The sequence below is a fragment of the Haematobia irritans genome, chromosome 5 (assembly GCF_050003625.1).
Source record: "Haematobia irritans isolate KBUSLIRL chromosome 5, ASM5000362v1, whole genome shotgun sequence".
NCBI lineage: Eukaryota > Metazoa > Arthropoda > Insecta > Diptera > Muscidae > Haematobia > Haematobia irritans.
Genome location: NC_134401.1, coordinates 69,083,704 through 69,108,640, shown reverse-complemented (window position 1 = coordinate 69,108,640; position 24,937 = coordinate 69,083,704). Strand labels below are relative to the sequence as shown.

Here is a 24,937-nt window from a genome sequence, read left to right as displayed (position 1 = left end):
TTGGTATACTAGCTTTACGAAATCCATCAATAAATAAATAAAATAAAACTCAGTTTTATATTAACCAATTATCCGCTTCGAAGGACCAAATGTTGTGTTAATTACCAAACAAGACGAGTACACTTTTGATACTAATTTATTTACAAAAATATTCTTCCTTATATACACTTACAAACTAAACTGCCTATCTCTTATCTATTTTGTTACATTAAGATCCCACACACATGCGCTCAGCTAGTACAATGATTTTATGGCCATCCTAAGTAAACAAATGCGTATCTAATCTCTATCTAATGATAGGGACCAATTCTAAGATACTTTTATTGTCGCCGTTATCGCATTCACGTTCAAAAGATATTTATTTTGAACATACAGTCTTATTTTTTTTTTTTTTGACTCAATAGTATTTCTTGGTACATGATCTATCTTCGCCCCATTCAAATTATATAAATATTGTATAATTAAAATTAAATATATTGTATAAATTATATATTTTATGATCATAAAAGTACAACTTCAATATAAAACATAATATTGCGATGATGATATAAAACTGAGCACATTCAATAACAAAAACAAGCATACTAAATTAAATTACACATTTACATAAATATATATTAAATATATAAAGTACTTATTAATTATTTAATATGCCTATAAACTCATTTCATTAAATATGATTTGTTATAGGATTACAATAACATCTGTCATTAACACATTTTTTACCTTTTTGAATATTTCCAGCGAGATCGAAAAAAAATTGTTCCCCGTCTCGAAGTTTACTTTTGGATAGTAATTCTACGTTTGATAAAGGAATATATCGCGCGTCAAATATGGAGTTACAACCATATGGAGAAAATATATTGTCTTTGAAAAAAGAATTGCATCGAATGCCGTAATGTTTCTTCATAGACAATATCATTATTTCGAGCTCAACAAAGCATTTGCGTTTTACTATATCGAGTGGGGTATCGCCTTGAAGATTTCTAATGCCAGTTTTGCAATTGCATTTCAACAAAATTGTTGTTAATTTCCTCCTTCCCATCGCACATGTAATATGTAGAGCGGTATCTCCATTGTTATTCTGTACATTTTTGTCGCAAAATGCAGAAATTAATATTCTCGCAACGGCGACGTGTCCATATCGGCATGCAGTATGAAGGGGTGAGTCACCGTACTAAAAAATATAATATAATAAAAAATAGAAAACAATAATGAGTGTATTATGATTATGATCGTATATCGGAGTGTTAACAGATCTAACAATCGTATTTCGAACTCTTTTTCAATCGTGTTAACAGTTACCAACTAAAACAATGTGACGAACATATTATGTACTACTCTATAATAGCATTTAATACGACAGGTAAATATTGCCTTAATACAGACACATCTGTTGCTACAAGGATGCGCGAGATACGTTAAGTGATCTCTCTTATTATAACTTTCTTTTTAGTCCATATTCTTATAGCTAAGTTTGTATTATAGAATTGCTAAGTTTACAATATGTATTTATCTGGAAAAGGTGCTAAATGTTCAATATGCGTTATTTGACCGTGTAAACATGTCTGGTTCGTTGCTCGGTGTCGACTGGCGTCGCGCACGCTTGATCAGCAGGTTGGGTTGGCGTGTGTGATGTGTCAACCTAACTCAGACGCTTGATCAGCAGGTTTGGGTTGGCGTGTGTGATGTGGCCAATGTAACTCCTCTTCCTTGGAATAGAATGAGGCCACAAGGAACTGGATGTGGCTGGAACGATGATATTTGGTGCTATGTTTTTGCGATTTATCCTTAAAATAACGCAAAACGTTGTAATCATTAAGTCGGCCAGAATTGTTATGGCGAAGTAGATGAGTTTTATGTTGTCGTCAGCTTCATTTTCTAGTATGAGTATTGCATTCTTATTCTCGAAGTAAATGTCTGCTAGTTTCTTCAGATTCAGGGTTTCAATTGTTGCCTCGTCCTCGATTTGAGCAAGGGTTTGTGGGGCGATGTGTATATGTTCCCAGAACATAGTGTGGTTGTCTGAGTATCGTATTCCATCGATGAAGACATCGCAAGACTTATAACGTAAAAGAGCTGTCTCTTCAACTTCATGCGAGTTGTTTACTGCAACTAGAATTTATTAGAATATATGTAACATTGATAAAAATTATGTAAATTTCTTCAATCGGGATAATTGCCTCTGTGGAGCCGACGTCATTGAATACACATTTGGAGGGTTTGTGGTTGATCAGGTTTCCCAAACATGTCTTCATGTCTTCCTTATACGTCGGGGAGTGGCAATAAAAAGTGCGTTCTATCCTGGGGCGTGCCTTGTCGAAGTACTGGACCTTTTTTCGTTATGAGCTATGTACAGTGTTACCGTTGTGCGACTTTAGTCGCATTTTGCAACCTTTTTGACGTCATGCGACTTTTTTAAAATATGTAAAATGTGCGACTTTAGTCGGACGCATGCGACTAAAGTCGCACAAAAGGGAAGTGCTTAAATTTGAAGCAATTTTTATAAGTGGGAATTCATCGCCGTGCGAAGCCACCGCAATGGCCAACCTTGTATACAAAGGGTCATGGATTCAAACCCAGTTTCGACCAAAGAGCAACATGTGTTTCTACGGTGAATGCTGAATGTTTCAAAGCTTCTCCACCACAATGTGAAATGCCAGAACTCGGCTATAAAAAAGAGTTCACTTTTCAATGACAAGTTGTCATTGAACTAAACATAGAAGCACTCATAACTAAGAGAGAAGTAAATCACGTATAGTATCACCTAACCTACGATACCTACCCTACACGGTGTTCTGGTTTGTTAAGTCGTTGTTTTGTTGCATATCATTTCAACCAATAGCTCCGTTCGAGTGCCCACTAATTTTTGATAATTATCAAAAATTTTTACTGGAGTCTTTCGTTTACTCCAAAAAGCCAGCAAAAGATAGCCACAGTGAGATCAAATTTGAAATTTGAGGAATAGATAAGTTGCAAGTTTTTGCTAGGAATTTTTTTCCCAGTAAAATCTTGCAAGAGTTAGCCATAAACAAATAATTGGTGCAATATATTTCACAGAGTCAATTAGGAGTGTAGTATAAAAAATAAATATTTTTGTTTTTTTTTTTAATTGATTTAAATGCTTTTAAATGGCTGATAGTAAATTGGCTCTTGATGGCGTTCTCGTATATTTCTGCTAATTTTAGGAAGGAGAAAAAATCCATTTTTTATTTATTGCAAGTTTACGTTTTACTGGATTTTATGATACAATAAGTTGCTAAAAATAATATGTTAAAGGGAGTGTTCCTTTATTGTTTTTGTGTTGATTTATAGAAGATGTTTTGTAATAAAAATACTTCACAAATGTATGCGACTTTTTTATCATTATGCTACTTTTTTGTGCGACCTTTTTTTGAGTATGCGACTTTTTTTCGACTTTTTCAAAATTTCCAACGGTAACACTGGCTATGTATGTATGGCTTTGTAACGATTATTTGTTGATTGCTAAAGGCTGGTACTCTGTTCGGTTTTCGCGTTGAAACTCCATACAAAACCAAAAAATGCGAAAAACAAGCGAAATTTTTTCCATTTGTGATACTTTGTTTTTTTTCGAGTTGAGAAACTGACGTAAATCGATCAGTCAGTATTTTCATAACATGGCGCCATTTGCAATGTGAATTAAGAAATAATTTATTTATTATGAGTATTTCCGTAATAAACTAGCAACCAAGATCTAGCCGCTTGTAGAACATAAATAATGTACAAAACATGAAATTTAATCACAAATGTTAACAAAATAAAAGCTTTATTTGGTGAATTATATTTACAATCGTTTCATTTGTACTGGGCATCGGGATAATAAACACAAAACAAAATGTTAACAAAAGGAGTGCAGCAATTGACTTCAACCAACCAAGCATTAGAACTTTAACCAACATGTATAGTACCGGGGTAGCATTGAATGGAATCACAAGAATTAATTGCTATGTTCAAAAAATAAAATTGTAAAGCATTGTACAATTAGATTTTTTAAATCCAAAGTTATTTGTAAAATAACTTCTGCTTCTTCTTTTTCAATTTAATTGTTATGTATGCGTGTATGTGTGTAAATCGAGCCACTAGTTGCCTATGTATATGTAATCATTTCGTGACATTTTGCGATGTTGTCAATACATTTCGATGAAATAAACGCGAAAAAGTTCCAAAATGGCTGTTTTTTTTCCTTCAAAATATATTGTCAACACTATCATTTTTCAACGCGAAACAATGATTGAGTGGAATTTTTCGCACCAACAAACAGAGTACCCGCCTTAAGGAATAATGTGAATTAATTGGAATGTAATATCTGAAATAACGGGTATTATGACGTTGAAAATTATATTGCTCTGAAATTATATTGCGTTAAAAATTATATATGCCTGAGTGCCAAGACGTTCGTAAACATGTTCATCTAAATGCTCAATAGAGCGTTGTGTCAATACATAGTAAATGAATTTCATTTCATTTTGATTAAGGATCAATTTAGGAATCACATTTAGTTTAGCTAAGACTATGGCTTCAGCCAAATTTGTTAAATGATCGTTAAGTAAATCAATATTATAGTTTATTTGTTCCAAATATTGCATTTCGTGTAGAATGTTTTCTTCCGTCCTAATTTTGTTTGAAGTTTCTTGTAACAAGTCCTTCCCAATAAACACAGGATGAGCGTTTTTCAAATGCAACAACTTTTCAGTTTGAGGGTAAATATAATATTCAACATAAATTCAACTTGACTTGAAATAGCTCATCTTCTATACATCTTCAAATTGTTTGCGAATTACTTCCAATTTGCCAAAATGTTCACGAAATCTTTGAAAAGGTGTTGAAGATAATATGAGAAAACGTTGACAAAACACTACCCTAAAATGCAACGAAAAAACCATGTGGTTTCAAATACTTATTTGTGCAACGAAGTTCGTGGTCAATTGCAAGAAATTAAAAAATGGCAAATTTTAGACAAATAACCAAATAGTTTATAAAAATAGGTAAGTGAAAATAAAAAATGAAATAAAACTTTAAGGAAATCACTAAATGTATATATCTTTGCAGAAAACTAAAATTATGGATTCTACGTTCTTGAAAACATTAAAAAGCTGACCGATGAAAAAATGGTGGACAATTAACTGGAACTGCTTCAAATAGTTTATAATAATGGTACGTCAATATGAAAAATTAAATCAACACTTTAGAGAAGTCACTAAATTTAAATCTCTTTGCAGAAAACTAAAATCTTTGGATGCTACATTCTTGCAAACATTAAAAAGCTGACCAATGAAAAATGAGTGGCTTATCGACAAGAAAAAGTTTCCAGAAACATTACAAGTGCAACCAATTAAAATTGTTAAAAACAACAACTTCTGGATGAAAATGTGCATCACATCGTCAATTTAATTCATATGCTATTAACAGTTTAAAATGGATATTTTGTGAATTCCTTCTGCTGGAAGAAACCAAATCTAACACGCGGTCCAGTACGTTCCTAATTTCAAATTTCCCTCATGTTAATAAATTTTAATGCTGTTTTATGACACCAAAAGGAAGTAAATCGAATTATCAATGCAAAAGTGTTTATTAATAATGTTTAAGATATTTAAAGTTTTTTTTTTTTTTTTCTTATTTGTTGATATGTTTAATAAGATTATTATTTATCAATTGGTATTGTAGTGTATTATGTAGTGTAGTATATTATTGTATATTTTATTTTGATGAAAATGAATAAATTATAAAAAATTCATAGAATTTTGGCGTTGACTTTCAATTTGAAGTGGGTATATCATTCATACAAATTTAGGTTGAAAAGTATTTGCAACGATGTTAATTTTGAATTTGACTCGCATCGAAAATTGTTTGACAAATTATTGTGTAGCGATGCATTTCAATTTGAGGATAACACTTGATATATTATTGCTAATGTGTTGAATTTCACTGTTGAGGGTAATGTCTGTTTTTTGTTGAGAACTCGATTTTCTCAACAATTTCTCAACTTGTATATAACCCTAATCCTTTGAAAAAATGTTTGAAAAATTGTTGAAATTTAGCATTTTTCAAACGTTTGTGTTTATTGGGTTCAAATAGGATTCTATTTAATTACGAGGGCAGTTTGGAAACTTCGGAAAAGTTAAGTGTTTTGGAAACTTCCATCTCTGTTATGAACACATGTTAAATTTTGTTTCGATCTGGCAACTCCTTCATATAGAAACAGCCCAATAAACACAGGATGAGCGTTTTTCAAATGCAACAACTTTTCAGTTTGAGGGTAAATATAATTTTCAACATAAATTCAACTTGACTTGAAATAGCTCATCTTCAATACATCTTCAAATTGTTTGCGAATTACTTCCATTTTGGCAAAATGTTGACGAAATCTTTGAAAAGGTGTTGAAGATAATATGAGAAAACTTTGACAAAACACTACCCTAAAATGCAACGCAAAAACCATGTGGTTTTCAATACTTATTTGTGCAACGAAGTTCGTGGTCAATTGTAAGAAATAAAAAAATGGAAAATTTTAGACAAATAACCAAATAGTTTATAAAAATAGGTAAGTGAAAATAATAAATGAAATAAAACTTTAAGGGAGTCACTAAATGTATATCTCTTTGCAGAAAACTAAAATTATGGATTCTACGTTTTTGAAAACATTAAAAAGCTAACCGATGAAAAAATGGTGGACAATTAACTGGAAATGCTTCAAATTGTTTATAATAATTGGTACGTCAATATCAAACATTAAATCAACACTTTAGAGAAGTCACTAAATTTAAATCTCTTTGCAGAAAACTAAAATCTTTGGATGCTACATTCTTGCAAACATTAAGAAGCTGACCAATGAAAAATGAGTGGTTTATCGACAAGAAAAAGTTTCCAGAAACATTACAAGTGCAACCAATTAAAATTGTTAAAAACAATAAATTGTTGAAATCAACAACTTCTGGATGAAAATGTGCATTACATCGTCAGTTTAATTCATATGCTATTATCAGTTTAAAATGGATATTTTGTGAATTCCTTCTGCTGGAAATCAATTCAAACACGTGGTCCAGTACGTTCCTAATTTCAAATTGCCCGCATGTTAATAAATTTTAATGCTGTTTTATGACACCAAAAGGAAGGAAATCGAATTATCAATGCAAAAGTGTTTACTAAAAATGTTTAAGATATTTAAAGTTTTGTTGTTTGTTTTTTTTTCTTATTTGTTGATATGTTTAATAAGATTATTATTTATCAATTGGTATTATATATTTTATTTTGATAAAAATGAATAAATTATACAAAATTCATAGAATTTTGGCTTCGACTTTCAATTTGAAGTGGGGATATCATTCATACAAATTTAGGTTGAAAAGTATTTGCAACGATGTTAATTTTGAATTTGACTCGCATCGAAAATTGTTTGACAAATTATTGAGTAGCGATGCATTTCAATTTGAGGATAACACTTGAGATATTATTGCTAATGTGTTGAATTTCACTATTGAGGGTAATGTCTGTTTTTTGTTGAGAACGCAATTTTCTCAATAATTTCTCAACTTGAATATTATTTTGAAATTTAGCATTTTTCAAACGTTTGTGTTTATTGGGAGGTGTTCAAAAAAGACGCATCCGCAATTTTTTAACAATGGAAAAATTAGAAATGCGTGCTGTCATTAAATATTTACATAAAAAAGGTTTATCGGGACAAGAAATTCATAATGATGTGGTGAATGTGTTACGTGAAAGTGCTCCTTCATATGCAACAGTAAAAAATTGGTTTGCTGAATTTAAACGTGGTCGTACAAGCATTGAAGATGAACCACGTAGTGGACGTCCAAAAACAGCAACAACAACGGAAATTGTAGCCAAAGTGCATGATATGGTATTAAATGATCGAAGAATAAAAGTGCGTGAAATCTGTTGCTACAATCGTGAAATCTGTTGCTAATATCATGGGCATCTCAAATGATCGAGTCCATTTAATTTTGAATGAAGAACTACAGATGAAAAAACTTTCCGCAAGATGGGTGCCGCATTTGTTAACAGTCGATCAAAAGAACATTTCTCAAGCTTGTTTGGATCGTTTTAAGCGAAATAAAATGGATTTTAAGCGTCGTTTCATAACTGTTGATGAGACATGGATCCACCACTATACTCCAGAGGCAAAAGAACAATCCAAACAATGGACTGAAGCTGGAGAAAGTGTCCCAAAGAAGGCAAAAACAATTCAATCGGCTGGTAAGACTATGGCAACAGTTTTTTTGGGACTTAAAAGGTATTTTATTGATTGACTATCTGCAAAAGTGTAAAACAATAAATTCAGAGTACTATTGCGACCTTTTGGATCAATTAAATGTACAAATTCGAGAAAAACGTCCTGGCTTACAACACAAAAAAAATAATTTTTCATCAAGACAAGTCACCAGCGCACAAGAGTGTTTTAACAATGGCTAAAATCAACGAATTAAAGTACGAGTTGCTTGACCACCCACCATATTCTCCTGATTTAGCTCACACAGACTTTTACTTGTTCCCAAATCTAAAAAAATTCCCTGCTGACAAGCGTGATAATTTTGATATTTTGCTTACTGGTTTCCAATTTCCTTGTTTGTTTAGCATCTTGAGCGTCCATATTCCCAGTAATAAATTTTATTGCAGTACCTAATCCGTTAATAAGTCCTCTTTTTATTGTCTTAGAAGGAGCGAGAGTTGCTAATTTATTTTGTACTTCTCTCAATTTGAGATTTGTTATCTTAACAGAGTCAGTTAATTTCCTTTTTTTCGTAAAATAGCCTATACATGAGTGATTTCTTCAATATTCCTTCAAATTCTTCTAGATTTACTATGTGTATAAGGTTGTTGTTGTTGGAAGCCACCGTGGTGCAATGGTTAGCATGCCCGCCTTGCATACACAAGGTCGTGGGTTCGATTCCTGCTTCGACCGAACACCAAAAAGTTTTTCAGCGGTTGATTATCCCACCTCAGTAATGCTGGTCGAATAATTCAACCATCGAACGGAACGGACGTGTTTTTGTAATAGCGGATAAAATCATCGTAATAAGTACCTACTACGAATTTCAAGTGTGGTGGGATATTAGCCACCATTCAAAGACATCCACTGGTTTGCTAACTTCAGGGCCCAGTGGACGGGTATCGACTGGAGTTATAAATTTGGGCAATGACCAAGAGTTAGGCCCACTTAGTCGACCTGTAGACGGGTCGACAGGTGGCGACAATTTGACAAGTCGAACCTTTTCCAAGGCAACGGCATCAAAAGGAGGTAATCCCTCACGAAAGAGATTCAAGGAACGCAGAAATGCTTTGTTTATCCTAAAGAAATTAGGATCAGTCGACCCAAGCACGTTGTCGGCTAAACAAAGCGATTCCTTAAAATAGGCTCAAGGAATTCTTGAGGCTGGAAAAAGGGAACGATCACCGGATGAGCTGCCATCCTCAAAAAGGGATCAACGATCGTTTGCCTCAGTTGCTAAAGACAGCCTTGTGATAGCTATCATAAATAAAGGAGCATTGGACGGTATGGTTCCAAAGCAAAAATGGGGGGAAATTGAGAATGCTTTGTCTGGCGTCTACTCACAGGTGCTGGAAAAGTTTCCCGGCCCAGATCCTCGACAACAAGAGGCTGGTTGGTATCAAGGACGATTTAAGCTAGTCGCATTTGAGGACCAGATGTCTATAGAATGTTTTAAAGCTGCTCTGATACTAATTGGTGAAGTTTGGGAAGGAGCTGCTCTAGAGTTAGTCGAGAAGAAAGACATACCGGCTAGACCTAGAGCACATGCGTGGATACCTGCAAACCCATCTGACCCTGAATCCATTCTAAATAGACTGAAACGATGCAATCCAGATCTTCCAACTGCTGATTGGAAGGTTGGCCGTTTGGATGAAGTGGATGGACCAAGACGGCATGCAGTGTTTATATTGAACACTCAGTCTTTGCCACATCTAGCAAAGTCCCAGGGCCGTGTATGTTATGGCTTTCATTATATCCAAATGAAGGTATATAAAAACGATCAGCTAAAGGATTCAGAAATGGACAAGCCTCTGTCTGAATCAGAAGTAAGCGGATCCTCTTGCGAAGTCGAGGGAGATACCAAAGTTGAAGACATGGATAGACACCGTATGCGAGAGGAGGTTTCTATTACCTCAGAACTCACCAAAGTTGAACCTATGGTTATTGCGAGAGTCACCGAGATCTCTGAAGAGAACATTCTTGATGACTCGACTGAAGCGGCTGATGTTACGGTTGTTGAAAATCTCGATGGTCCTACGGATCCTCCAGATAAATCTTCATCATTGTAAGGCTGCATGTGCTGCCTTAAAAGTTCTCCTGATGAAAGGGGACATAGATATAGTTCTTATTCAAGAACCATATGTTTATAGAAACAAAATATGTGAATTAAGTACTCCGGGGTTCAAACTATTGCAGTATACTGGTAATTATGTAATTCGAGCCTGTATAATTGCTAAAAACGAGCTTAACTTGTTTCTGCTTCCTTCAATGTGCAATGCAGACACTGTCGTTGCCAATTTAGAAATAGCCAAATGCAAATATTGGGTATCTTCGGTCTATATGGGATATGACAGGGAGATGCCTCCATGTGCCGTTAAGACCTTAGTTGAGGAGTCACTGAAAACAAAGACGAAACTCATTATGGGATGCGATGCGAATGCGCATCATAGTATATGGGGAAGTAGTGATACTAATGCAAGGGGAGAGTCGCTAATAGAGTTTATTTTGCATACTAATCTGGTAGTTTGCAACAAGGGAGATGCCCCAACCTTTGTCACTAAAAACAGGCAAGAGGTTTTGGACATCACCTTGGCCTCGCAAGAACTGAATGAAATGATATCTGAGTGGCATGTTTTAAGTGAACTCAGCTTCTCAAATCATCGCTACATCAGTTCCAAATTTGATGTTCATATCACCAAGACCATATTTCCGCCAAATGTTAGGAAAGCTGACTGGAATAGGTATAGGGAATCGTTCAATATGATGATACCGGAAATAACAGAGACAAATATGAGAAATGTGCAAGATATCGAACACGCGGTGGAGCGGATTACTAAGGCCTTCAACATCTCACTGAAAGCTGCATGCCCTAGAGGAAAGCCAAGGGGGAAACATCGACCACCATGGTGGTCTACGGAATTAAGTAATATGAGGAAATCCTGCAGGAAGCTCTTTAACAAGGCAAAGTCCACCATAGCCCCTGAGGACTGGGACGCTTACAAGAAGAATCTGAGAGGATACAAGCGAGAACTGAGAAAGGCTCAGCATAACTCTTGGAATGATTACTGCAGCAGTATTGAGAATACGTCCGAGGCTTCCAGACTACAGAAGGTTCTAGCATCCACCAACTCCGCTGCAGGTTTCATTAAAACATCGGAGGGCAATTAGACAACGTCCAGTGAGGAGACGCTGGAGGTACTATTGGACACACATTTTCCTGGAAATCAGACGGTTGAACCATGTACTGGCGGTGCCACAGGTGCTCAGCGGTCGTTTCCTGTCGAGGAAATTGTATCGGAAACTAGAATAAGATGGGCGCTAAATAGCTTTGGACCATTCAAATCCCCCGGACATGCTGGAATTACTCAGGCGGAGTTACAAGCTGTAACTGACACAATTATCCCCTGGTTGTCGGTGATATATAAAGGATGTATCAACTTATCATATATCCCAGGAAAGTGGAGGGAAACAAAAGTCGTTTTCATACCTAAAGCGGGAAAAGCCTCTCACTCGAGGGCGAAGGTTTCCGACCAATCAGCTTATCCTCATTCCTACTTAAGACTCTGGAGAGGATGATAGATATTTATCTTAGAACTAGCATCGATTCAAGTTTGTTCTCGAAACGACAGCATGCATACTCGAAGGGCAGGTCTACTGAGACCGCACTACATGAACTAGTCAGCTTTATTGAAAGCTCACTACCTGTCAAAGAATACACAATCGTGGCGTTTCTAGACATCGAAGGGGCGTTCAGTAATGTCCATCCGAGCTCGATATTAAATGGACTGACAACTCTGAATGTTGATCCGTGTATACTCAGGCTGTTAGACGAACTGCTAATGAAGAGACGTATTTCAGCCACACTAGGACAAGCAAACATACAAAGGTATGTGAACAGAGGCACTCCCCAAGGAGGAGTTCTATCACCTCTTCTTTGGAATGTTGCTATAAATAGCCTTGTGGTTACTCTAGAAAAAGAAAGGATAAAAGTGGTGGCATACGCAGATGATGTGGCTCTGGCAGTCAGGGGAAAATTCCCATCCACAATCAGCTTAATATTGAAGAAAGGGCGAGAAAGGCAACTGTAGCTTTGTACTCGTGCAAAACGGCAATAGGAAAACAGTGGGGACTAAAACCAAAAATTGTGCATTGGCTATACATGGCAGTGGTTAGACCTATAATGCTATATGGTGTTGTAGTCTGGTGGCCGGCACTTCAGAAACCGACTTGTTTAGATAAAGTTCAGCGTATGGCGTGTTTGTGTATTTCAGGCGCATTCAGCAAGACAGGAACAAATTCCCTTAATGTCATGCTGCATCTACTCCTTTTAGACATTTTGGCCAAACAGTCAGCTGCAACAACGGCTGTGCGGTTGCGCGAACTATCGCTGTGGTCGGAAAAAGGTTACGGTCACAGTTCTGTCCTCAAAACAATGCAGATGTGCCTAACGTAGTGGATTACACTTTGGCGAGTCCACTTTTCGACAAAAAGTTTGAGACTCTAATCCCCAACAGTGAGGCGTGGTGCACACAGACCCCGGGGAATAAAGAATATATAGATTTCTACACTGATGGCTCCAAATTGGATGGACAAGTGGGGTTCGGAGTATATTCTAATGATCTGGAACTTCGAATAGCGAAAAGATTACCTAATCACTGTAGTGTTATTCAGGCTGAAATATTAGCAATAAGAGAGGTGGAGAATTGGAAAAGTAATGTTCCAAAAAATATGGGCATTAATATATACTCAGACAGTCAACCTGCAATAAAATCCTTGGACTCTGTGTTCCTCAACTCGAAAACGGCCATCGACTGCCGCAAATCTCTCAATGAGATGGCTGAGCAGTACAATATTCACCTAATATGGGTGCCTGGCCATAGGAACATACCGGGGAACTGCGAAGCGGATGAGTTGGCAAGGCTAGGGACTACCTTACATATTCCAGGGGAACTAGAATTTGTTGGTATGCCCCTAGCTACCTGCAAGCTCATGCTGCGTGAGAAGGCTGTTATGATGGCAAATGTTCGATGGGAGAATTGCAAGGGTTGTACGACACCAAGCAAATATGGCCCCATTTCAACTTAAACCGCACACTAGATATGCTAATGTTCTCGAGACGTCAGATATCACTCCTGATATCTGCTATCGCTGCCTGATAGGCGATTTTGCAAAAACTATTGGCGCGAAGTATAATGACTATTGTATGAGCTGTCATGATGCGGAGGAAAAAGAATCAATTAAACACCTCTTGTGTGAGTGTCCTGCATTTTGTGTAAAGCGCAAGCAACTTTTAGGAGCATATAGCTTCAGATTACTGGCGGATTTGGAAAACGTTAACTTAAGCAGTCTGCTAATGTTTTTGGAACAATCTGGTTGGTTCAGCAAAGAAAAATAATCAGGAAGGTTCAGCGGTTATAACTAGAAGTGCCCATATGTAATAGGTACTTTTAGTTAATGTGGTATCACAATGGACTGAATAGTCTAAGTGAGCCTGAATCTTAATCGGGCTGCCACTTTAACCTAACCTAACCTAACCTAATGCTGGTGGCATTTCTAAGGGTTTAAAAGCTTCTCTAAGTGGTTTCACTGCAATGTGGAACGCCGTTCGGACTCGGCTATAAAAAGGAGGTCCCTTGTCATTGAGCTTAACATGGAATCGGGCAGCACTCAGTGATAAGAGAGAAGTTCACCAATTTGGTATCACAATGGACTGAATAGTCTAAGTGAGCCTGATACATCAGGCTGCCACCTAACCTAACCTAAGGTTGTTGTAATTTTCTATGATTCTTGCCTGTCCGAGGTTCACTTGTACTATCCCTAGGTCCCGTCTGATATGTCGTATTTCAATGAATTGAGTCAGTATTACTGGAAATGTAGATTTGTGAATTTTTTGATTTCATGTTGTAATAACTGTGATACTATTGTTGTTTTGAACCTTGTGTTTCAAATACCTGTGCGTTATTTTATTTCTCCTACATTCTTTCCTATAAATGTCTTCATCGATTCCAAAGTTTTCAGGTTCGTGCCTGTTTGTATTGAGTTTCCCAATTCGGTTCTGTACTTCCATTTCCAATTTCCTGTTGATAGAAGGGTAAAGAATTGCTAGAAACTCATTAAGTTTACGCAAATAGTTGTGTCGTCAGAAATTGAATGTCCCTGTCAAATTTATGGGTTCGTCCGTGGAACAGTTCATAGGGTGTTAATTTAGTTGTTGAATGGATAGTATTGTTGTATGTAATTAATGCTTCTGATAGTATTTCCTCATGATCCTGTTCTAATCTAAATTCCTTTCTCTTTAATATGATTTTTCTATATATCTCTGTTATAGTTGAATGTAGTCTTTCAACTAGGCCGTTACTGCTTGTTTGTTGGAAAGAAGTAGAATGCAAGATTTTGTTGTATTAATTACAAAAGTCCTTAAAAACGTTGCTTGAAATTCGGAACCCTGGTCACAAATTAATTTTCTTGGAATACCATACTGTCTGAGGAAGGTTTGTAACGATTTTGTTAAAGTTCAGCTAGTTCTCTTTAGAAGAGTGTATGCAGCTGCGAATTTGGAAAATTTATCTAATATAGGCTATGAGAATGGTTTATGGAATAAAGATCAATATGAATTATGTCAAGTGGTTTTACAGGAGTTTCTGGTACATCATATCTAATCTTTGGGGACATTATTGTATTTCAGTGTCTGACATTTTTGGCAGTTGTTTATTGTTTTAGCGATTTTATTCTATACAAATGGTAAGTAGTATTTTCTTTTTAAATAAAGATATGTTTTATTTGTGCCAAGGTAGTTACTATTTTCATGGTATTCTTTTATTAGATTTTCCTGTTCAACGTCCTGTCTTACGTCAGTCAGCATTATCGTGCAGCGTATTACATTGAATAATTTTTTATGTGAAAAAGTTTTGAATACGCTTGTTGGACGATTCTAATTGTATCATCGTCTGTATATATAGCATTTAGTTTGTTCGGCACTATATATTCTTTGAAAATATTTGATACAAATTCTTCATTGAAGTATTGGCGCCGAATGGTTTTCCTTTGCTTCGAATTTTGTACTATAACTTGTAAATTAAATTCGTTCAGGGGTCTTTCAGAAATATAGATTCCGTCGCACATAGGTACACGCTCACAAAAAATCGCTTCTGTAACATATACTCTCAAACATATTTTGCTTCAAGCATATACATTTTTGGGTATTGCCCAAATATTTATATGTTTGATCTCTTCCAATATATATGTTTGAAAGCATATTGGTCTAAACAATATATGTTTGGGTAGTCAATTTCCAAACATTTTGTATTTTTGCATCCAAATTCAATAATGTTGTCTTCCAAAAAACAGTATGTTATTATGTGAACATATAATTTGTTTGGAAGCATTCAAGCATTCAAGTTCACCAATGTGGTATCACAATGGATTGAATAGTCTAAGTGAGCCTGAAATATCGGGCTGCCACATAACCTAACCTAACCTAACCTTGGAAGCATTTTGCACCCAAAAATATTATATGCTTAAAAAAAATTCTCCCAAACAATATTGTGCTCAAAATTTTATTTATTTATTTATATATTTACAATCATAATGAATTATGAAAATAAACAGGTAATATAGGTGCTAACAACATAGGTTTTCGAACTGAATGCTCAAAATTTTGTTTCTGCCTAATTGTATATTCCCCCACATCTTTCTCACTTCCACGAGATTTTTTAGTTATTAGCACCTTTTTCTGTAATACAAACATTTTAGAAGAAATTATTCAATTTTATGATTTTTTTTTATTTTAATTTTACCTTTTGCCGGACGGGGATTCGAACAGCGGACCACACAGTTTGTAAGGATCAAAGAAGTAGCTGATCAATTGCCCAAGGAAAAATAAAATGTTAATTTTGTAATAACAAGCAACAACCACCAACTTAATTCAATATCGCTCCCTGTTAAATAGCGCTCCAAGCTACTAAACACATATATGTTTATAGGCTATTTCTAAATTAATATATGTTTGCATCCAAGCATATTATATTTACAAACATTTTATGTCCCAAACATAATATGTTCTAACATATTAACATATATGTCCCAAACATGTTATGCTAGTTTATGATCATTATATGCTTGCACTCAAAAATATTGTGTTTAAAAATTTGTGCTCCAAACATATAATGTTTATAGCCAAACATATGAAAAACAGTCTTTTTTCATCCGTGTAGATATTGAGTAATTAGGCGGCCAAAAGTCAAAATCTTAAATACGTAGTAGGCACAAAATATTGACGTCTACGTATATTAAACACTTCCGCGAATTACCCCCACCCTTTTTTTCAACAACCATACGTCACCGCTTCCGTGCAGTTAGACGCAATTTGATCGTTGACTTGATACGTATTTCTATTTGGGTGCCCGAATTATATCAAATTTCGCAATACGCATGTATGTTTATTTAAAGTTGTGTAGTGAAGTGAAAGTGATTCCCATAGCTCAAGTAAGCTTCTATTAAATAAATAATAGTTTTAACTTTTATTTTTAACTTTCGTTATATTTTTCGGTAGTTGAACATACCCTCTTTTTCACATTAAAAATTTAATTTTTTTAATTTCAAAAGCAATTTTGTTATGGATCAGGATTCGTCCGAATCATATTTTTTGTTCATTGAATACGTTACACATTTAGCTTTTCTATAAAAAAAAAAACAAAAGCCGCAGAATCCCGCAGAAATCCAAGAAAGATTCCGCTTAGAAACTGGGCTGTTGGTGGACATGCCTAAAGCCAATTTTGGTAATACCAATGATGGCAATACGAGTAGGAGATTTTTTGAAAACACAGAATTAGCGGCGGACATAACAGGCATTAACCACGAATTAATACATAGATTTAAAATATTATTAGAGGCGATTTCAAGTGGACACAAAATAAATACAACAAAATTCAAAGAATATGCCTTCAACACCGCGCAAATGTATGTGGAATTATACGACTGGCATCCCATGACTCCAACAATGCATAAATTACTATTACATGGGGCGACCATCATAGATAATGCACTGTTGCCAATCGGCCAATTGTCGGAGGAGGCTGCCGAAGCACGAAATAAACATTTTCAGTCATACAGACAGAATTTTCAAGAAATTTTTCAAGGGAAGAATGCAACCGTCAAAGATTGCTTCTTACTTCAGATCCACTCGTAAGTAGTGAAAGATCGTTAAAGAAAACTTCATACAAGATTTTTTCCAGTGAAGTTATAGAACTATTAGAACCTGCCGAGCCCCACATACAATCAAGTATTGAGCACGAAGAAGTCGAGATAGAAACATCTTTCAATAAAAAAATTTAATGCATTTTTATTTATTTATGAGAATAAAATGTGTTTTTATTATAAAATATATGTTTTTCTTATTTATTTTTTTAAATAAATAGATAGTTTTTTAAAATACAGACTTTCGAAGCCATTAACGTCCAAAAAAATTTTTGGCCGCCTAAATATTTTAAATCGACCACTGTGTGTCGTCTAAATTTTCTTCTGCCGAATGTATAGTTGTACCCTGCGTTCCTTGATCAGAGGCAGCCTCGTTTATGTTAAGATCAGTTTGCATATCGTTATGTTCAGGTATCTTTACTATACTTAATGCATCAGCATTTGTGTTAGCTTTCCCTTTTTTTAAATATAATAGTCTAGTCAAACTCTTTTGACTAGACTAATTTGAGGCGCCATCTAACCAGCATAGAATTTGGCTCTTTTAGGCTCATTAGCCATGTTAAAGGTCTGTGATCCGTTACTATTTGAAACTTCCGCCCAAACAGATAGGGTCTAAAATATTTCATAGCCCAGATAATGGCTAACAATTCATTCTCAATAGTGAGACAAAACTGCGCCTAGCGCCACATTGCTAGCATCGGTCGTAAAAAGAAAGGGTTTGGAAAATTCAGGATACTGGAGGATTGGGTCATTTGTCAAGATGTCTTTATATAATTCGAAGGTTTGTATATATTGTTGCGTTAGTTCTACGGCCTTTCTTTAGGCAAACGGTAAGAGGTTTCACTAATTTTGCAAAGTCTTTTATGAATTTCCTGTAATACCCTAATAATCATAAATCGCTTTATGGCTTCAATTTTGTCGGGATTTGGTTTAATTCCCTCAGAGGAAACTATGTGACCTAAAAATGCTAATTCTTTCTTTAAAAATTCGGATTTGTCCAATTGAATCTTTAAGTTTGCCTCGCGTAATCTTTCAAAAATATCTTTTAAGTTAACATAGTTTAAAGTTTTAAGTGTTCCTGTAGCGATGTGGTGTAAATAATTATATCGTCTAGATAGACAAGGCAATTCTTCCCTACTAAATCTTTCATTACATTATCCATTACCCTCTGGATACATTTCGATGTTTTGGCGATTGACCCTGATATTTTCTGCTACCTTGCGCATATTTCAGGGACGGTGATAATTTTGGTACATTTACAAAAAAAAAAAATTGTTTTTAGGTTTTTGGAAATCTTCACTTTTCCTCATCATTTTTAGCTATTTAATATGAAAAACTTCATTCGTCTTGTATTATCCTCCATTTCGCTACATAAGCTTGTATCCAAGGAACTCTGCTATTATGATGAGATGCGTCCAAGGTGACCTAGTGGTGGGTCGTGTAGATTTGGCTGATCAAGTGAAAGGGTGATGCATGCCATGTCACCCTTAGTTGCACATGGGACACACCTCAGATACGCTGCTATCGATCTCTCATCATCAGGAATTGGTGCGGCTGCGCTTGCCTGATATTAATTGGGTAAAACTACCATAGAATGCCATGGTCTCTTGCCTCCTGTGCTATGAGAGGGGAACGAACATCGAGAAGAGGATTAAGATGTAATTTCTCACCGATTCAGCTACAGAAACACCATGAAGGTTGTATATGGTGATTTGGATGGCCATTTCTTTATGATTTAAAATTTTAAGAAGTCGAACAATAGAACAATGTTAATGCCTATACAATTGTGAACTACCACTACGTACGCATAAAGAGAACAATCACTTCAATAAGACCCATCTAAAAACTTTCCAAATATTTCATTGGCTGTATCTCCTAAAGCTCGTACGATTGTTTTTATTCAAATAGAATAAATAAAAACTATTAAAAGCTAAATAAATTCTAATTAATAATACAAACATGTCAACGCAAACATGATTATGTCAAAATAATCACTAAAATGCCTTTGTTCTAAGAAAACAAGTAAGGAACAAGTAAAATCGGGCGAAGCCGACTATATTACACCCTGCACCACTTTGTAGATCCACATTTTCGATACCATATCAAATACGTCCAACGTGTTAGGTGCAATATAAAGGGTGATTCTTTTGAGGTTAGGATTTTCATGCATTAGTATTTGACAGATCACGTGGGATTTCAGACATGGTGTCAAAGAGAAAGATGCTCAGTATGCTTTGACATTTCATCATGAATAGACTTACTAACGAGCAACGCTTGCAAATCATTGAATTTTATTACCAAAATCAGTGGCAGAAAATCCGCTTTTTTATCGACAAATTTTGTTCAGCGATGAGGCTCATGTCTGGTTGAATGGCTACGTAAATAAGCAAAATTGCCGCATTTGGAGTGAAGAGCAACCAGAAGCCGTTCAAGAACTGCCCATGCATCCCGAAAAATGCACTGTTTGGTGTGGTTTGTACGCTGGTGGAATCATTGGACCGTATTTTTTCAAAGATGCTGTTGGACGCAACGTTACGGTGAATGGCGATCGCTATCGTTCGATGCTAACAAACTTTTTGTTGCCAAAAATGGAAGAACTGAACTTGGTTGACATGTGGTTTCAACAAGATGGCGCTACATGCCACACAGCTCGCGATTCTATGGCCATTTTGAGGGAAAACTTCGGAGAACAATTCATCTCAAGAAATGGACCGGTAAGTTGGCCACCAAGATCATGCGATTTGACGCCTTTAGACTATTTTTTGTGGGGCTACGTCAAGTCTAAAGTCTACAGAAATAAGCCAGCAACTATTCCAGCTTTGGAAGACAACATTTCCGAAGAAATTCGGGCTATTCCGGCCGAAATGCTCGAAAAAGTTGCCCAAAATTGGACTTTCCGAATGGACCACCTAAGACGCAGCCGCGGTCAACATTTAAATGAAATTATCTTCAAAAAGTAAATGTCATGGACCAATCTAACGTTTCAAATAAAGAACCGATGAGATTTTGCAAATTTTATGCGTTTTTTTAAAAAAAAAAGTTATCAAGCTCTTAACAAATCACCCTTTATAAAGGTTTATATTCCCATATACATATATTTAAATCGGACCCGATCTGCACAAAATGTGTTAGAGTTCTACAAAATTTATAGACTTTAAATTAAGTGGAACACAATGTTAGTAAAAAATGTGAAACATTTAAATGTGAACCAATTTTGAGGCAACTTCGCAAAAGTGTATTTATGATTTATCGGTCGATAGGTAAGGTTAGGTTAATATATATTTATTAGAAGTATAGGCAAATTGGAGTTATTTTTATAAGTTTTCGACTTAGAAGTGGCGATTTTGTAAGGAAAATGTGGTTATTTTGGCCATTTTTGCCCAAATCGGAATAACATATATATGGAATCTATATCGAAATCTGAACCGATTTCAACCGAAAATGACATGCATATCCAGTACCTTAATTCTACCCTCTGTGCAAAGTTTCAAGTAAATCGGGGTAAAAATTTGGTTTCTGTGATTATATGAGTCTAAATCGAGCGAATGATATATATGTGAGCTATATCTAAATCTGAACCTATTTTAACCAAATTTAGCAAGCATAGTTAGAATATTATTTCTGTACCCTGTGCAAAATTTCAGAGTAAATCAGAGTACAACTTTTGCCTCTGTGGTCATATAAGTGTAAATCGGGCGAAAGATATATAGGGGAGCTATATCTAAATATGAACCGATTTCAATAAAATTAAGCGCAATTGATTTCACAACTAATTGTACTCCTAGTGCAAAATTTCAAGCGAATTAGAGTAAAACTCTGGCTTCTGGGTCCATCTAAGTACTTATCGGGCGAAAGATTTATATGGGAGCTATATATAAATCTGAACCGATTTTAATTAAATGTGGCATACTTGACTACAGTACTAATTGTTCTCCTTGTTCAAAATTTCAAGCAAATCAGGGTAAAACTCTGGCTTCTGGGCCCATATAAGTGCATATCGGGCGAAATATATTTATGAGAGCTATATCTAATCTGAATCGATTTCTTCCAACATCAATAGGGTTCTATTCTGATCCCAAACAGAAACTTGTGCCAAATATGAAGTCGATTGGACTAAAACTGCGACCTAGACTTTGATTACAAAAATGTGTTCACGGACAGACGGACGGACGGACAGATGGTCATGGCTAGATCGACTCAGGGACCCACCGTGAGCATTATTGCCAAAGACACCACGTGTCTATCTCGTCTCCTTCTGAGTGTTGCAAACATATACACTAACTTATAATACCCTGTTACACAGTGTGGCGCAGGGTATAATTATGATACGCTGGGCAAATATTTTTCAGAAATAAAAAATAATTCGTTTCAACAGTTAAACAAGCAAACATTTTACATATTGGATATAAAACGTCATGATACGAGTTTTTTCTAAGAACCAGATATTTCGACAAAGCTCTAAAAACACACTGAAAAACTCTGATTATTTCATGGAATTGTTAGTTTGGAGAAATTTTCCTTTGGTCTAATAATTTTTGCGTATGTTATTAAATTAACTAAACAAAGGAAAAAAATTATACACAAAGTTATACAAATTATACACAAAGTCCATTATTTCTTTAAATTTTTAATTTTACTACAAATGCGTTCATCATGAACTTCGTATGTCACTAAAGACATTCTTGCAATTTTGAACTCCAATTTTTTCCTTCTTACAAAAATTTCTTTAACAAGCGAAAGAACTTAATTATGTCTAATTTTCTTAAATTTGTCGAAAAATATTTACTTATTTTTGTGATATCGGCGTGATGCCAGCATTTGTAATACTGTTTAGTTAAAATTTTCTAAAAATATTCAAAATTTTCTAACATTAACCGAAAGTTTTCTTCCCGATGGATTTACTGTTTTTTCAGTGGAAATTGTAACATTAATCTTATTGAAGTATTTGCACAGTTTGACCATACCCTTAGTCGTAACCAAATAAAACATAGAGATTTTCTATACGTATTTGTATTTTCTTTAATATGGTTCAGAACTTCTTAAAATTTGTAAATTAAAAATTATTGGCACGAACGTGCCAATCTTGATCTTCGTGTGTCCAATTTCGAAAACCAAATGTTTCCTCCAAACTAAGAACTTCCGTTAAAAAAATAAAAATGTCCGAAAATTTTTCTGGGATTTGCCGAAAAATATTTGTTTATTTTTCTAAAAGCGGGTCTTGTAATGCAGTTGCGTTCTCGGTGGGGTCACTTTTTTGATTGTACTACATGGGACTATTTCCATCATTGTGGTTCTATAATATTTACATTCTTTTACACGCAGAGAAGAAATGTTATTGTCACGATCATGTTCAAAGTGTAAAATAATATGAATGAAACATTTTTGCAGCGACTATGTAATGTATAAGTATAATTGTATAATTACACTCTTATTGTTTTATGTTGTCATAAATCCGCACAAATTAACACAAACCACGCGTTAATGACAAAGGAAAGGTTTATTCTGAAAAAGAAGGAAACGCACTTAAAAGCGAGCTCATCATAATGGCTTACATTAACTTACAACTATACATGGGCACCTCCTCCTTCCACAGCATAACCCAATAGAATCCGCCATTCACTATTATACGTTCCGCCGCAATGATCCGTTATACTTATTCCACATTCAAGATCAACATCGGGAAAAAGACATGTCATATCTGCGTCCTGCGATATTATTCAATACTAAACAATTTCCATTCGAGAGCGCGGTGGGACAATTTGTTGATAAGATAAAAGTTAGTTCCTTTTAAATAGTTTGTCTTTCAATACTTGCCTAGTTATTCACTAACCATGTAACGTAACGGCGACGCATGATTTTTGGCGATTCGCCTATTTAAAAAACGTACGATATGATCGTACCCACTTTTATGGTGGGTACTATGTTCAGTTTTCGAGTTTAAAACCACTTTATTTTCGCGATTACTTTTCCTTAAATAATCAAAATTAGAAATGAAAACAAACTCATTCTTGTAAAAACTTGCCGAAATCTAGAGGAACAAGAAACTGCGCATCAATTGAGTTAATCTATCTGCTTTATATTGAACTGTTTTAATAACGTAACCGCGAACATTTCAACGCGAAAAGCGAACATAGTACTTACCTTAAAGTGAAAACTAAATCTGTAAAAAAAGGTACATAATTATGCATATGTGTTAAAAATTTTATTATAACTTGATGGGAAATAGCCCAAAGCAAATTTGCACAAAGTTTAAATATTTTATTTTTTGTAAATAAATAATATAAATAGCGTATTTTAAAGAGAAAAGGTGGGTATTAAGTTCGAGTTTAGCCGCTAAAATCGTAATTTTTTCACGTCATTTTTTTTAATGGATTATTAAAGAAAAGTTTCTTTAATAATCCATTTTAAGCAATACAAACTATGTTAAAATTTGCTTTGGGCTATTCCCCATCAAATTATAATAAAATTTGTAACAAATATGTATAATTTTATGCCTTTTTTTACTGATTCAGTATTAACTTTAGCGAAAAAATTACGATTTTAACGGCTAAACTCGAACTTAATACTCACCTTAAATGTTAAATAACATTTTTCTCAAAAAAGCTTAGTTTTCGAGATATTGATCGTTGGAAAAAAAATATATATATATATATATATATATATATATATATATATATATATATATATATATATATATATATATATATATATATATATATATATATATATATATATATATATATATATATATATATATATATATAGATATAGATATATATATATATATATATATATATATAGATATATATATAGATATATATATATATATATATATATATATATATATATATATATATATATATATATATATATATATATATATATATATATATATATATATATATATATATATATATATATATATATATATATATATATATATATATATATATATATATATATATATATATATATATATATATATATATATATATATATATATATATATATATATATATATATATATATATATATATATATATATATATATATATATATATATATATATATATATATTTTAGAAAAATATTTGTTTATTTTTCTAAAAGCGGGTCTTGTAATGCAGTTGCGTTCTCGGTGGGGTCACTTTTTTGATTGTACTACATGGGACTATTTCCATCATTGTGGTTCTATAATATTTACATTCTTTTACACGCAGAGAAGAAATGTTATTGTCACGATCATGTTCAAAGTGTAAAATAATATGAATGAAACATTTTTGCAGCGACTATGTAATGTATAAGTATAATTGTATAATTACACTCTTATTGTTTTATGTTGTCATAAATCCGCACAAATTAACACAAACCACGCGTTAATGACAAAGGAAAGGTTTATTCTGAAAAAGAAGGAAACGCACTTAAAAGCGAGCTCATCATAATGGCTTACATTAACTTACAACTATACATGGGCACCTCCTCCTTCCACAGCATAACC

At 34.4% G+C, this 24,937-nt stretch overlaps 1 protein-coding gene and 1 long non-coding RNA gene across 2 annotated transcripts in view; both read right to left on the bottom strand.

Moving 5' to 3' along the window:
• Positions 1-118: 118 nt before the first annotated feature.
• The window catches only part of dgo (ankyrin repeat domain containing protein 6 diego), a 185,300-nt gene continuing 160,481 nt past the window's right edge, over positions 119-24,937 (bottom strand). Inside the window, exon 4 of the mRNA XM_075312265.1 lies at positions 119-1,177. Coding sequence (XP_075168380.1) covers positions 671-1,177 — 507 coding nt within the window. The 3' untranslated portion in view covers positions 119-670. The remainder of the gene's footprint in view (positions 1,178-24,937) is intronic.
• On the bottom strand, positions 22,435-23,640 carry LOC142240573 (uncharacterized). Its single transcript, XR_012723317.1, has 2 exons — positions 23,003-23,640; positions 22,435-22,942 (listed from the first exon to the last, which is right to left on the bottom strand). It is a non-coding gene; the product is annotated as an uncharacterized LOC142240573 (long non-coding RNA).